The following is a 15,230-nucleotide window of genomic DNA, read 5'->3' as shown; positions in this document are numbered from 1 at the left end:
ATTGAACAATATGTGATAATTGAAGGAACATTTAAAGCGTGTTTTGTAGAAGTATTTAGCTTAAATCAGTATAATCACTAAAATAGGGCTAGAAGTTTAATTGATATATATTTATATTCATAAATTTAGTTTCAGATATCCTTTTCGTTTTGCAGGATGTTGTAGGGCCAGATACGCAGTGGCATTTTTTGTCTTCTATGCCATCTGCATGATGTACTCGTTTAGGACTTCTCTCAGTATTAGTATGGTCGCCATGGTAAATCATACTGCTCTCAGAGCTTTATCTGTTTATCAGGAAAACGAAAGTGTCTTCAGGGAATGTCCTCTTGTAGATGATATATATTTGGAAAAAGAAAAATGGAGGTAAGGATAGTAATATAAAAATGTTTTAAACTTAGTTTTATAATTACTGTAGTTGCAGTTAAATCCAAATGCGCATGTCAATAGCATCTTGCAACTTCATCTCAAAGCTTCGGTTATATTCGTTATCGTAAAGTGCTCCCCTATTCACAAAACGTTCTCCAGTGAGCTCTTTGTGTTATAACTTGGAGAAATCACTGTCATTCACGGGGCGTGCCAGTCGAGCGCCATTGTTTTTAGGTATAAATGCTGGGAGAATGTCACATAACTGTTATACATTTGGGTGGTAAAACATTTCTGTTTTTTATTTTGTTTTGTGTTTAGTACAAATCTTCACATTAGGTTTTCTACGGTCTCCACCTCGTAAACTTGAATCCCGGATTTCAGCGTTGTAAGCCTGTAAACTTACCGCTGATCCATCAGGGGAAAATATGTTTCTACAAAAGGAGAAACTTCGGCCTCTTATCATAGGTACGTAAGTTTTGATAACTTTGCGTTCAATTTTAAATATTATAAAATTATAATTCGTCGTAAGCGGTATGTATATACATGTATTAGTAAATTATCGATAGTTTAAGTATTGCTATAGTAGTACAAAGTAATTACTGAATTTTACATTATGTAGGCCTAACTACTTAGTTTAGAATTTGTAGTATTATTGATATTGGGATGGAAACAGTACTCTGTTGACATGCTAATATTCAACATATTAGCAATCATAAATAGTTATTGGTAACATTTATTGTGTATTTAGAAGTAAGAAAAAGATTTGGATGTAATCAGAACTTAGAAGCACCTTATGTCCTAGTAGGTTTCCATCACAAGATAAATGATTTTGGTAAAAGTGGATGATTGTTATACGTAGAAAGGATTGAATTCCAATTAAATATTCACCCATCTGCAGTAAGTATTTTCAGGTACATAGTGTATTATAAGGCATTAATTTTAATTCACACTATTATACAACTTAACATACCATCCTGTTTTTCAAGTTGTATTTGTAATGATTTCTACCAAGTGTCAATATTTGAAGACAATTTATAAAATGACTATAATGCAGGTATGTGTTAATTACTTATTCAGAAGTCCGAAGGAAAATAACTGAAAACAGTGTGTTAGGAATGGAATGGTAAGTCATTACAAATGTTTTACTAATAAATTGGTTGAAGCTTTCTTATGTAGTATCAGTTAACTCGTAAAATCATCTATTTTAATGGATACGTCGAAATGCAGCTTTACGATATTTGAACGATTGCGCATCAATTTTTCCTTCATTTGCTTCTAACCTGCAAAGTGCGAAATCGAAGATGTTTGTTTTTCGTGCAATTTTAATATTTAGCGTGGAAACTAGCCTAACTGACAATTTTAAATGCAAAATCCATCATTGTCAAATTGGTAGAATTTATAAAGTTTAATAGATGTTGCAAGTATTAAATATTGTTAGTTGATTTAGAATGTTTAGTTCTCAAAATAGTGTTCCATTTAAATGTTCATATTGTTTTAACCTTTGGCCAAAATTCTGTCTTCCTTAACTGGTCATAAACTAATTATATCTCTACTTACAGGTAACCAATACTTGGATGCACACATATACTAAGGTTTCTTCTAAAGAACCATTTTCAACACAAACAGTGAAGGATGTGATGCTGAACAACACTCTTGTAGTCTTCCCGTAACTTGTTCCCCTACGAAGCAATTGCTTAGAATAACGATTAAACTAATGAAAGTTGAGGAGGAGAAAAAACATCCTGTATGGAAGAGCTCACCAAGAAGATGAAAGAGTAAAGTTTAAATGGAAGTTGATTAAAATTCATCGAAAATGCTTTAGGTTTTGTTGTGTGGCTTTTTGATAGAAGAGAAGTAAAGAAATGCGGTACATGTTATTCACAAGAGGTGAAAAAACCTGCTTATGAACGCTTATTTTCATTCACCAAAAGCTTACAGATTTCTGCGTCAGATGTTTAAATTACCTCATCTTTCACGACTATTGTTTCCGCATGAAGAAGCAAATTGCAATTTTGTATTTATTAGTAAAGAAGGTCGATTTATAAATATAACATTATTTTATCGATAGAATAATGATACTAACTCATTTAAAATGTTATACAAGTGCAATACATCGCATGAGAATGTTTTTTTCTTCCATATCTATACACACGATCCTACCAACTTCAGATAGATAGTTAAAACTATTCTCAAGTATCTTGCTATTATAATATATATATATATTGCGAACCGAGGTGTCTATCCGAGCGTTCGTCTGTCTCCCGTTTGAAAAGCTGCGTACACATGCAAAACTCAGCATTCACTTTTGAAATGACGGGAGAACAGGCATGAATAATGTTGATATCAAATGTTATTTAGCAAGCAGGATATTCTACACTAAACTGTTAGGAATTAACCATACTATCATTCACATTACAAAACAATAAAAATGTAGATTTACCGTATGTTATTGTTGAGCAGCTCTTAACATGACTGAAATGCTCAACAATTCCTCTTCCCGGTGGACGGTATAAGTAGCTCAGAACTTTGGCTCTGAGCGAAACCAAAAGTGCAACACAGCTAATCTTTTTAAAGTCCATGAAATAATATAAATTGATGGCTCAACTTAAGCTTTTCCATCACTGGGGACGGGTACGTTTGCATGTTACTAATAAAGTTCTTGTTGTGTTATTTGGATAAATTAATAGTGATGTTGAAAGTTTGCTTAAATGATTCTAGGTAATATTACTATAAAGATGACATGTGTCTGTGTCTCTAAGTGTACTATCATCCATTACCAAGTGCTGGCTGGGTCGATGTAACATAATCTTTGGTAAGGTAACTGCTCGACGATATACATGGGCAATTTTCTTTAAGAATTTTAACCCAGAAGGGAATTACAATAGTCCTAGTTAGAGGGAAAACTTCCATTTTTTAATATATCTTTGGCTTACGTCATCTAAAGTTGGCCACCCTGGTTTACAATAATTATTTGTATAATTGAAAACTGTCCAACAGTGTACATGGGCTATTTTGATTTAGGATTTTTGCCAGTGAAGGGGTATAACAGCACCCAGAAATAGGTCACATTTGCACTTCTTTATAGACTTTTTGGAATTTAAAGAAACATATTATTTAATTAGATAAATGAGTTAATTATTACTTTTCATAAAGCAGGATATGCAATTGGCATCTAATGAGGTCATTAGGAATTTAAAAACCAAAGAAAGAAGGTAAGAAAGTATTATCTTACATTGTCTTTTCTACAATTTTTGCTTCCTTAACAGGTACCCTCAACCAGTAATAATAATAACAAAGGGATAATTATAGTTTTCTATATTCTAATTAGGACAAGACACAACTACCGTTGCTAAGTAGTGCCAGTCGCATCTCTGTGCTGAATTTTATGTAAAAAGTCTCAAATGATCATCATGTCTTTTGATATGTAATTGAATAGTTTGGAGCCAATGTCGAAAATGATCATATAGTACTACAGAATTTGCAGCCCAATAAATGATCACAAAACGTTTCTTAATAAGGCGTATGACCGTATTTGACAAGTACTCGTGTGGTACATTGATGTAGCAAACTTAAGAACAGCGAATGTTGGGATAATAACGATCACTCCTCCATCAGAGTTGGTTTCAGTTTATTAGTTCTGCTAAGTGGTGTATTACGTGCTGCCAAACGTCTTCTTAGAGCATTTCGTACGCACAAAATCGGATTCAAGTTCGTAAGCGTGCTGGCCTGTCCATTCTATTGAATTCCACACTCATCCAGGAAGTTGTTAAACAGTTAGGTATAGTGTGTTATCAGATAAAGGTACACCTTCATATGGCAACACCAATGTTGTAAGACTGCATATAAAATGTCACTGTGGCTACCAATACTATGCCTAACCCAGTATGCCATTATCGTCATATGAGTGATAAATTGATGTTGGACTTAGTCTAGACCCTTCTCAAACATGTGCGCATTTCATATCCTGCTGCAATGTGAAGGGTGATTCTTCTGTAACACGTGTGAAAACGGACTGTTTTATGAAGTTACGTCAGAGGGACTAGTACGCCCTTATGAAACTGGTTTCTGATTGTTTGATGCAGTGAGCTGTCAATTCAGTTCAGGAGCTGAGGACTACCAGTGCCTATTGCCATTATTGTCAAATAGAGACCGTATTGTGTGGTTGTCAACGGTGGTCTACCCGTTATAAAGCTATGTTCAACTGTATTGGTCGTCACTTTGTGAGATTTGTAGCCATTCTGCAGTAAATTGTTGTGTTTGAACAGTTTCTAGTGGACCGATTGGTCTCAACATTATAGAAACATTCAAATACCCTTGTTGGGTTCTGAAATATTTCATTACCAATATGGATGTCTTTGCACACTTTACTGTTGTTTCAACTGCAAACTGCAAACACAATGTTAGTTTTACTTTCATATACCACTGAAATGTGTATATCAGATCGTATGACCAGCCACTTGACACTTGTTTTGAATAAAAATAATTCAGGAATACCATTTACATTATTTCATAATAGTATTTGTGCTGTGTGCTAACTAGAATATAGGAAGTTTCGTTAATTCCAGAAATATTTTCAACAGTATTTTCCAATCTTTAGTTTTAGTTTTATGGATAGAGGCTAGAAGGACGAATTGTTTAGAAGTTTAGTATCGTTCTTATTATTACAGTATTTAAATTCACATTCTGTCATTTGAGTTGGACGAGTTATTTGATTTAAAATTTAAGAATGGATCTAGATGTTTATTTTTTACTGATATGCTAACATGAGCACAACTAATGGTGAAAGGTAGGTCAGCTTGGAAAGTTGTGGGTTTAAACATCCAGACTATTAGCTCAACCGTATTTGACATGGCCACAGTTTAATGTTAAATGAAAAAAAAATGAATATTCCAATTGCTTTTTTTGTGCTGTTTCTGCAAACTCATACCTTTTGTAGCCATTTTAAAGTTGGTAAAAGTTTTCACTTTATTATTGTCGTGCCGGGTTTCGATACCAATGACAGGCAAAGTACAGGTAGCCCATTGTGCAGCTTTGTGCTTAACTACAAACAAACAAACACTATTCATGGCTTGATGGCTAGAGCGCTTGACTCGCAATCAGTCCAGTTGTTGTTAAGCACAAAGCTACACAAAGGGCTATCTGTGCCCTGCCCACCACGGGTATCAAAACCCGGTTTCTAGCGTTGTAAGTCCACAGACATACCGCTGTGCCACTGGGGGGGGGGGGTCGACTCGAAACCTGCGGGTCGCGGGTTCTAACTCCTATCAACAAACATGTCCGTCTTTTCAGGCGTTGGAGTATTATAATGTAACGATCAATCACACTATTCTTTGGGAGAATGATAGCCTAACAGTTGGTGGTGAGTGGTGTTGACTAGCTGCATTCCCTCTAGTCTATCACTGTTAAATTAGGGCCAGTTAGCGTAAATAGTTTCCGAGTGGTTTTCCGCGAAGTTTAAAACAAACCAAACTAAAATGCGTTATTTGAATGCACCTCTCAACGAGATGACAACTGGCTACAAATGGCTATTTGCCAATAAGTAGACAATAATAGGTAAAACCCATCTCTTTTTTGGAAAAAATTCAAAATCATTTGTAAAGATAAATCTGCTCAAACAAATCATACTATCAAATAACACTGCAGTTACTGACGAAAATAAATAATTAAAAAAACTACTCGGCGATTAATATACAACAGTTTCACCACACTTAACATCAATAGTTTCAACAATGATCACTAACATCAAAGTAAACAATCACGTACAAGAAAACAACAACATGTACAGTCCCACATTTCAAAATTCATCTGAATACAGATAACCCACCTACGTATGCCAGTATTACAAGGCCAATTACCAGAATTAATAATAAAAAATTAATAGAACTTCGCTCCAGGTGAGGATGGCATCAGAAACATCATCCTAAAAAACGCGTCTGATCACCTCATTACACACCTCACCGTACTTTTTAATCTATCATTAAAGTCAGGTTATCTCCCAACAACATCGGCAGTTATAAGCATTATTCCTAAGAAAAGTAATGACCCCCAGCGACCCCGGCAACTATAGACCAATTAGCTTTTTTAATTGCATAGGCAAATTAATAGAACAAATAATCGCAACAAAAATGCTTTACCATCTAGAATCTAACAAGCTCTTTTCTGACAGCCCCTTAGTGGCACAACGGTATGTCTGCAGACTTATACTGCTAGAAACCGGGTTTCTAGCTTCGATGTTGTCTGACATAATTGCCTTAGATATAAAACTATGTAAATACAATATACCTACTTCATTTATCAGATGGATATCAAGTTTCCTAATCAAGAGAACCGCTAAAGTCAAAATGTATAACAATATTTCACCCTCTTTATCATTACAAGCAGGCGTGCCGAAGGGGTCTATTTTAAGCCCTCTACTCTGATGATGACAAAAACTGTGTCGAAACGTTGTACATCTGCTGTTATGTTAAACCTATACATAAGAGATTCTTCATTACCCATTCAAGTCGTCTCCAAATATTATTGGTTACGTGAAAGGTTATATATTAGCATTATTGTGCTGGTTTTACAACCTATACATAAGACTAGTATTTCAATACAGAAGCTCTGTCACGAGCAACATGCCGAAATATATTTACGAAAAATTAGAATCCACACAATTGAAAGCAATAAGTTTAGTCTTCCAGTTTACACCTTCACGAAATAAACAAGTTAACGACAATTCAAACACGCTTTATAACTATTGCTACAACCTACTATGAAAAATCAAAAAATCGAAATGACCTATCTACAAAGTTCACTAAACTAGTAGAAACGTCAGCCTCCTAGAACCAATATATCTTCCCATATAACTACATTACATCACTATACAAACAGAACACATGCCATCAACAACCTTGAGCTTCTTGCCTCTTACTTCTGCCATTTTGTTTTTCAAATTATCGACCAGGAACGAACAATGGACTACATGTAATAACAAATGTTTATATCTAATTTTGTAATCGTGAATTATCAATAAACTATGGTTCTGGCCTTGTGTTCTTTCTGAGACGAGGTGTGACAGCCAGATGGGGCGGACGCTCGCCGCCTTGTTTCTCCGCTCTTGAGCCTTTCATTTTGTGTAGCTGAAACTTTATTATGAATTCAACTTAACAACAGAAAAAGGAACGCATTTCCGGTCTTCCTCACGGCCTCTCCGCTCGCTTAATCCCTACAGTCCACTTAATTAAGCAAATAAAAACACGAAAACCATAGTCAAGTCCGCTGAGTTTTAATTATCATATAAACTAAGAAAGAGGCGAAGAAAAATTCAACAAATTTCTGACCACTCCTAGGTTATCAAACCTAGATACCTACCAAGATTGGATTGGATAAGCACCTGTGATTTTTGTATTGGTATTATTTTCCCCGTTTCCATCATACGTTTTTCCACTTCCTATTACTTTATAGATATAACAACACAAGGTGTGCCCCCCAGTGGCACAGCGGTATGTCTGCGGACTTACAACGCTAAAAACCGGGTTTCGATACCCGTGGTGGGCGGAGCACAGATAGCCCTTGTGTAGCTTTGTGCATAATTAAAAAAACAAACACAAGGTGTACTTTTCAAATACATTTAGTTATTGTTATCCTTCAAAATTAAATTTTCGGTTTTCAGAGTAATTACTTTTATTTGTAAACACACAAAAACGTCCAACAATACCTGTGTTGTAATGTAAAATGAAATTTTACATTATTTTATTTTATTTTTATATTAGTTTTTCTTCCGTTTCTCTTATTCCACATTCCCAGAAGCCTAATAGTTTGACAAAAGTACTTTCAGACAAAGGGTTTAGACCCAAAAATTTCGATTATATAAGATAAAGATGTAACATTATTTAAGTTTTTTCTCGTCCCCCACCATAATTATTGATAATACTAGATTTCTCAAAAATGGGCGTGTTGCAATATTTTTAACCATAAGAAACATTGGAAACTGAAAAATACACGAAATGACTCTAGGAAAACTTATTTCTTAGTAAAGATATTTTATTTGAAATGTCTTTTTCAAAGAAGTATCTTGAACTATGTAAATAACCTTAACATGAAGTAAGGAACGCGAGAAGAAACTTGTAAGAACAGTGCTACAAGTTACACATCATAGTGTGTATTACGTTATCTAATACTTAGATACAACAATATAACAACAACGTTGAGAAGCAGTATAAGATTTTAAACTTCAAAAGCCTGAAAACAATGAAATCAATAGGTCTAATATTAGTGATAAAAATCACAGTAGACTGTGTGTGTTTGTTTTAACATTCCTTTCAGTTAGTATTTGTGTAATTAAAATAAAAGTATTGTAGAACTATAATTTTAAAATCTCTGTCGATAAAATATTATAAGGTAAGCTTTAGGCATATACACACGTAGAAAAGAATTTTTATGTCCAAAATGCATGAATTTGAGCTGCTTATAAAACAATAAATGGTGTAAAAACAGTAAATTTGCGAAAAGTATTGTTTTACATTGCAGTTATATACACAGTTTTATTAGGCAGAGACTTTTTATTGACATTTCAACAAAACAATTGTCGTTGAATGTTGTTTTATATGTTATAACAATGACACAAAATAAACAAGCAAAAACGTGACAAATAGACGAATCGGACAATTTCGGATTACTTTTATAACTATCCTTTACTGTGCTCAAATAGTATTTTTCTCCAACAAAGGACGGAAGCTTTTTGTGGGACGAAAAAGAACAAGGAATTGTGCTTGGGGCTGAATACTATGGGTTTGTTACGACACAGTTGTTAGGTGGAAGACTGGCGGAGATCATTGGGGCGAAATGGGTGATAGGCATGGGTGTGTTTGGAGCCTCTTTGTTAACTCTTCTGGAACCATCTGCAGCTCAGTTGGGAATCGGCCCTCTAGTGGCGGCTCGAGTCATAGAAGGAATGGGAAAGGTAGAGTAATTCTTAAAAATAAACAACATGAGTCTGTTATACAGTTCTAAGACGTACAAGTGAAACTTGATATAAGTTTGTAGCCTTTCGTGTTTTTCCATGTTATCTTGATTATCAAAGGACAATTAAAAGAAACAAAAACTTTATTTACTGTTTGTATTTATTTCTTATTAATTAAATGTTAAATTATAAACACCACTGACTCAATGATAACTCTAAAGGCTTATAAAGCTAAACAAATGGGTTTCGATACCCGTGGTAGGCACAGCACAGATAGACCATTATATAGATTTACGCTTAAGAACAAAACGAACAAACTCATAGATATATATTTATGACTACTTCGAGAATTAAGTTTTACTTTTCAATATTTATAAAAAACTAATTTCTGGACAAATTTTCTGTTTTATAAAAACGATGTTTTGACATTGTTTAGGGAGTTTTAGTTCCGGCTAAGTTTGCTCTCCTGGCTAGTTGGGTTCCTGTGCATGAACGGTCAGTATTAGTGGCCATCACTGGACAAGGAGCTATGTTTGGCTTATTAATTGCTGCGCCTCTAACTGGTGCCATCTGCAAGAACCTAAGTTGGGAGTATGCTTTTTATATTTACGGTAAGAGGACCAGTATCATGTACAAAACTCTTTTTTTTATAAGCCTAAGAAAAGTGATAAGATCACGTCTGATTGCAAATGCCTCAAAGCTTCTCAGGTGAGATGTTTTGCCCAGTGTTTCACTTAATATAAATCTACTTTTGTAAAATTATAAGTGAGATTATAAGTCAATCAAACCACACCAATAGTTTGATAAACAAACTTAAACCGTTGATTTTTTGTGTTTTGTCAAACAGCAATTGTTGATTTAAAATTCATCGTTTTTAGATCGTGCACACTGTTCTTTTAATGTTATTGTTGTTGTTTTCCAAAATTTTACAAAAGTGTGTTGATAATCTATTTAGTTTTGTAAATTGTGATTTCCTTATAGTACAAGTTCCAAAGTTTTCATTAAACAATTAATATATTTAGTTCGTACAAGTAATTATGCTCTTTGTTCCAGTTTTGTAATAATTTTGTGTAGACATCTTTTAAAAACTATTTACAATAGTATATCTTTCTAAATGTTAGCCCTTTAATGTAATATTTTAGAATATTTATAATTGAAGCTACTGTACTTCTTTTTCACGTTAAAACGTTCAAGAGTTTTGGGGTTGAACGAAGTGGTAACAGATAAGATAGAAAATACGGTTTGGTCTTGATTTGTAATCATTATATATATCTTATTGTAAATTGTCTTATTGTGGCTATCTTATAACGGAACTCTGAAATTTCCCCGATATATTAAACGACATGTTCACCAATAGTTGGATCTATTGTAAGCGTCCTCTATTATTCTATATTAATTTTACCTAGACTACCTAATCTTATAAATTTTTGTTATTAACAATATTTTATTCAAACGTTATCACTAATAAATTCTAAATAAACTCAGTTCGCACATGAGATACATATTTGCATTAAACTCTACCCACAAGCAACTGTATGATCTTATGAAACTCATTGGTATGCAACGTACAATGTCGTCAATAACTTTTATGACTCCATATCTATTATCCAAGTATTGTTCCCGTTAAACCCATAACAAACTTAACAGTTATTATATTTTCCTCTTTTGTGTGGATATATCTGATGTAGATTGGGTTTATTACTTTTTTCTTTATATTCTATTGGAAAATAAATAAGTTACGATCCTTTCCTTACTGAGTGAACCCCGTGGGAAATTAATGTCGCCTTTTGAACTTTAACATTATAGATTATCTTCAGTTTCTGTGGTATCGGATATCACATTTTAGTTGTGAAAAGATTCCATCCCCCCCAAAAAATTACTTATTTTTTGGCTATAATTGCATAGTGACTTTATACTCATTGTAGGGAGTCTCGGTTGTCTGTGGTTCGTGTTTTGGATGTGGTATGTCCACAATAGCCCTGAAGAACATCCATACATGAGCGAAGAAGAACGAAGCTATATTTTAAAATATCGCCAATCAGGAAAAAGATCGAGTCAGGTAAAGAAATATAAAGTTTACTAGAAAACTTTAAACTTATATTTTAACTGGGTAGTCGATGCCTTCAATGTCTATTCGTGGTAAAAGAGTAGCTCAAGAATTCGTGGTGGGTGGTGATGACTAGCTGTCTTCCTTCTAGTCTTCCACTGCAAAATTAGGGACAGCTAACTCAGATAGCCCTCTTGTGACTTTGCGCGAAAGTCAAAACAAACAAATCAAAGCTTTCCTCTTCTTATGCACGAACTTTGAACGAACTTTCAGTAGCGCAAAAGTTTGTAAACATTATAATTTTCCAAAGTAATTCTTCTGGAAATATGAAGTTTTAAGCATGATAGCCGCTCTCTGCGAGGGCTGTTTTGTTTGTTTACATCAGAACGTGATATTTGATCTAATACATCTTGAAGTTATTAAAGTTCATTCTTCTTGTAGCTATTTTTCTGTACAGGTCTACTTTGAATGCACGTACTAAACAGACGTAGATCCCATCTTACGTTTGAGAGGCAAGCTAAATGATAACTTGTAGTGGATCCATGATGCAGAAAACGAAGTTTGATAATGAAAATGAAGACGAATGATAAAACACAAAACATATTATTTACAAGGTTCGAACGTTTCGGAATAAATTCATTCCATCTTCAGCGAAATCTGAAAAGAGTGTTATCAAGATAATTGTTAACCAACACTATAATATCATAATCACTAGTTTGCTTAGTTTTTAAGAGAAGTGGTAAACGGAAGAATAAAGCAAAGGATTATAGATATATATATTGCACAACAGTTGAGTTTAATTGTGAAAATTTTAGATCTAGAGCTTTATGAGTCGTTAAGTGTCGGACGGTCTTTAGCTAAGAGTAAGCTTTATTTAATGTGGAGTCCAAAGTCTGAAGATCGTATGGTATTGACAGAGAAATACCTGTATTTCAGAATGTGAACGAATGAATGAGTGGCTGGGTTTAAGTATTGGACGGTCGGTTCTGTTACATACTCCTAAATGTTCACAGACTCTAATTTTTAAGTGGTGTTTTGTTTTGCCAATGTACGTGACCTTACAGTTCCTACACGCATATTTATACACGAGCCATGAACGTAGAAGTTTAGGTACTTGATATTTATATTGAAATAAGTTTTTAATACGGAGGCTAGGTCTATATGTTAGTTTGAGCTGAATATGAGGGTAGAAGTGGTATTGCGCAAATGTATTATTCTGAATTATACAGTGGACCAACTGTTTGATATTACAGATTCCTTCTCGATTAGGGCAAAATTGAAAATATAATCTGTTGCATAGAGGAATAATATATTCCTTTCCCTCTGCTTATTCAAGGACCACCAGCAGAGATTGGTTTAAGTTTGGTTTGTTTTGAATTTCGCGCAAAGCTACACGAGGATTATCTGCGCTAACCGTCCGTAATTTAGTAGTGAAAGACTATAGGTAAGGCAGCTGGTCATTACCACCCACCGCCAACTCTTGGGCTACTCTTTACCAACGAATAATGGGATTGTTCGTCACATTATAACGCCTCCATGGCTGAAAGGACAAGCATGTTTAGTGGAATTTGAACACGCGACCTGCAAATTGCGAGTCGAGAGCCCTAACTACCTGGCCATGCCAGGCCAAATTTGGTCAGCAAACGAAGGAAATTTAATAAGGGGTTTTATGTGATTATAATATTATATCTATATATTATTTGTGGACATGTTGAGCCCTTTTCTCCCATCTTTTATTAACCTAAATTGATTTGAAATAATATTGTGGCATTACACCCAATTGATTATTTGGTATTATACAGTAGAGCAACTGTTTGATAATCATATTACTTATCACTGAAGATGAGATTGAAAATATAATTTGCATTACACTTACGATTATTCTTAAGTCTAATTACATAGTTTGGCCGAAGAAATGGTGCAACCCCCTGATTGCCCACTAGCCCCTTAGCCTGAAATGAAATGTTATACAAATCCTTTGTCTTCATTGTCTAGCCCAGCTGACGAGTTCTGGTCTTGAATGAGGAATATCTTGGGAAAGGATTTGTGTTGTACAAAAGATGAATCTGAAATCATATCTTTAAATGCCTCTAATTTTAAATCTGAATTGGCGGATTAAGGAGAATCTGAAAAATAAAGACATCTACATTTATGTTTGGACATTTGGACTTATTGGATGCTATTGCTTTGCCAGCTTTCAGCGTTTAAATCCTAACAATCAGTCTAACTTTATTCCATATACTGATTAGTGACTTTTATCTGAAGGTCGGAATATTAATCGTATGTAAATGTAACCATCTTGTACTTTACAATCTCTTTGGTACATTTTCAAGAATTTATTTAATTTTTACAAGGAGTCAACTTCAATTATTGTTAAACACTCTTCATATGTTAAAAGATTTATGATATATTTATTGCAATTTTACTTTTTTAAATATGGAAAAATTTTGTTCTAACAAACAATCTGAATTCGGGTTTAACTTTAACATTCTTGTATTAATTCTTCTTTCAGAAGCGCCCCGTACCGTGGAAAAAGGTCATTACATCTCGTGCAGTGTGGATCCTTACTTTTACGAAATTTTTTGCAGCTTTTGGTTTTTACACAGTTCTAACTGAAATTCCTTCCTATTTCAAGACAGTTCTTCACTTTGACATACAAAACGTGAGTGGAATATATTGTATTTAATTTGATATTTAAAATTATCTTTATAATCTCTTTGTATTATAAAACAAGGTGATTACGTGGCATGGATAGTTTAAATACGTTGATTTTTATAGATTATGACAGTCTGACAACACAAAAACAGTAACTAACATGAATAGTTGATCATTGCCTGATAACATTAAAATCTGGTATGAATAATTTATCACAGTCTAATAACATTAAAATTATCACTAGCATGAAGAGTTTAGCATAATCTGATAACCCCAGTACTGGCAGAGATAATTTATCATAGGCTGATAACGTATAGTAACATAGGAATGGTTAGTTTATCATAACCAGATATTTGATGCCACAGTTAATTTTATTGAAGAAATTTATGATAGTTGAGTCTATTTATTTCAATTATATTTTCTTACAGTTCCACGCACAGCGCTCAAAAATTTGAAATATAGCTTTGAAGAAGGACAATAATAAATGTTTACAACATTAAGAAAATCTTTCAAACGATTTGATCATGATAAAATAATATATTTGTTAAAGCATACTGAGAGCTAGTTAAGTCATAAATAATTTCATTAAATAAAACTGACAATTTTTGGCTGAAAACGCCATTAAAAACATATTAAGGGATTGCTTTTGTTACAACATTTTCATAAAACAAGTGCCCTCGGTGGCTCAGCGATAAGTCTGTAGGCTTAAAATTCCAAAAACTGGGTTTCAATAACCGCAATGGGCACAGCACAGATAGTACGTTATACAGTTTTGCACTTAACAATAAACAAAGAGAAAAAACAACATAAACCAAAATGTACAGAAGTCGGTGGTTTCGTTAAATGGTGAAATCGTCCTTCAAGTTCATCCGTTTGATTCATTTATAAAAAGAAAACAAAAACAAACAAATATTTGAATATATTCAGCTTAAAAGCTTGAGTGTCACCTATTTAACTTGTTTAACAAAATAACTTTGAAGTGGAATCATTTAATGTAATTTTTAAAACGAAAGCTAGTTACCTGGCAAGAACATGATTGCCCATCGCTTGTTAGATACAATCGATTTTAATTCGGTTTCGAGTTTTGCTAGGAAGACATACAACTATTAAAACCAACCTGCGCATACTACGGAGTTCGAATTATCAAACCTGGCTGGCGAGGAAGCAATGCTCAGTATCAATATGGAATATTTTAACCAATCAACCAATATCAGTTTT

At 33.8% G+C, this 15,230-nt stretch overlaps 1 protein-coding gene across 2 annotated transcripts in view; it reads left to right on the top strand.

Moving 5' to 3' along the window:
- The first annotated feature begins 254 nt into the window (after positions 1–254).
- The window catches only part of LOC106470956 (sialin-like), a 33,107-nt gene continuing 18,131 nt past the window's right edge, over positions 255–15,230 (top strand). For both annotated transcript variants that reach the window (XM_022399597.1, XM_022399596.1), the window contains exons 1-5: positions 255–363; positions 9,077–9,310; positions 9,747–9,921; positions 11,236–11,369; positions 13,870–14,019. In XM_022399597.1, coding sequence (XP_022255305.1) covers positions 358–363; positions 9,077–9,310; positions 9,747–9,921; positions 11,236–11,369; positions 13,870–14,019 — 699 coding nt within the window. In that variant the 5' untranslated portion in view covers positions 255–357. The remainder of the gene's footprint in view (positions 364–9,076; positions 9,311–9,746; positions 9,922–11,235; positions 11,370–13,869; positions 14,020–15,230) is intronic.

Source organism: Limulus polyphemus, unplaced genomic scaffold, assembly GCF_000517525.1.
Source record: "Limulus polyphemus unplaced genomic scaffold, Limulus_polyphemus-2.1.2 Scaffold4321, whole genome shotgun sequence".
Classification (NCBI taxonomy): domain Eukaryota; kingdom Metazoa; phylum Arthropoda; class Merostomata; order Xiphosura; family Limulidae; genus Limulus; species Limulus polyphemus.
This window is presented reverse-complemented; position numbering and strand designations above follow the sequence as displayed.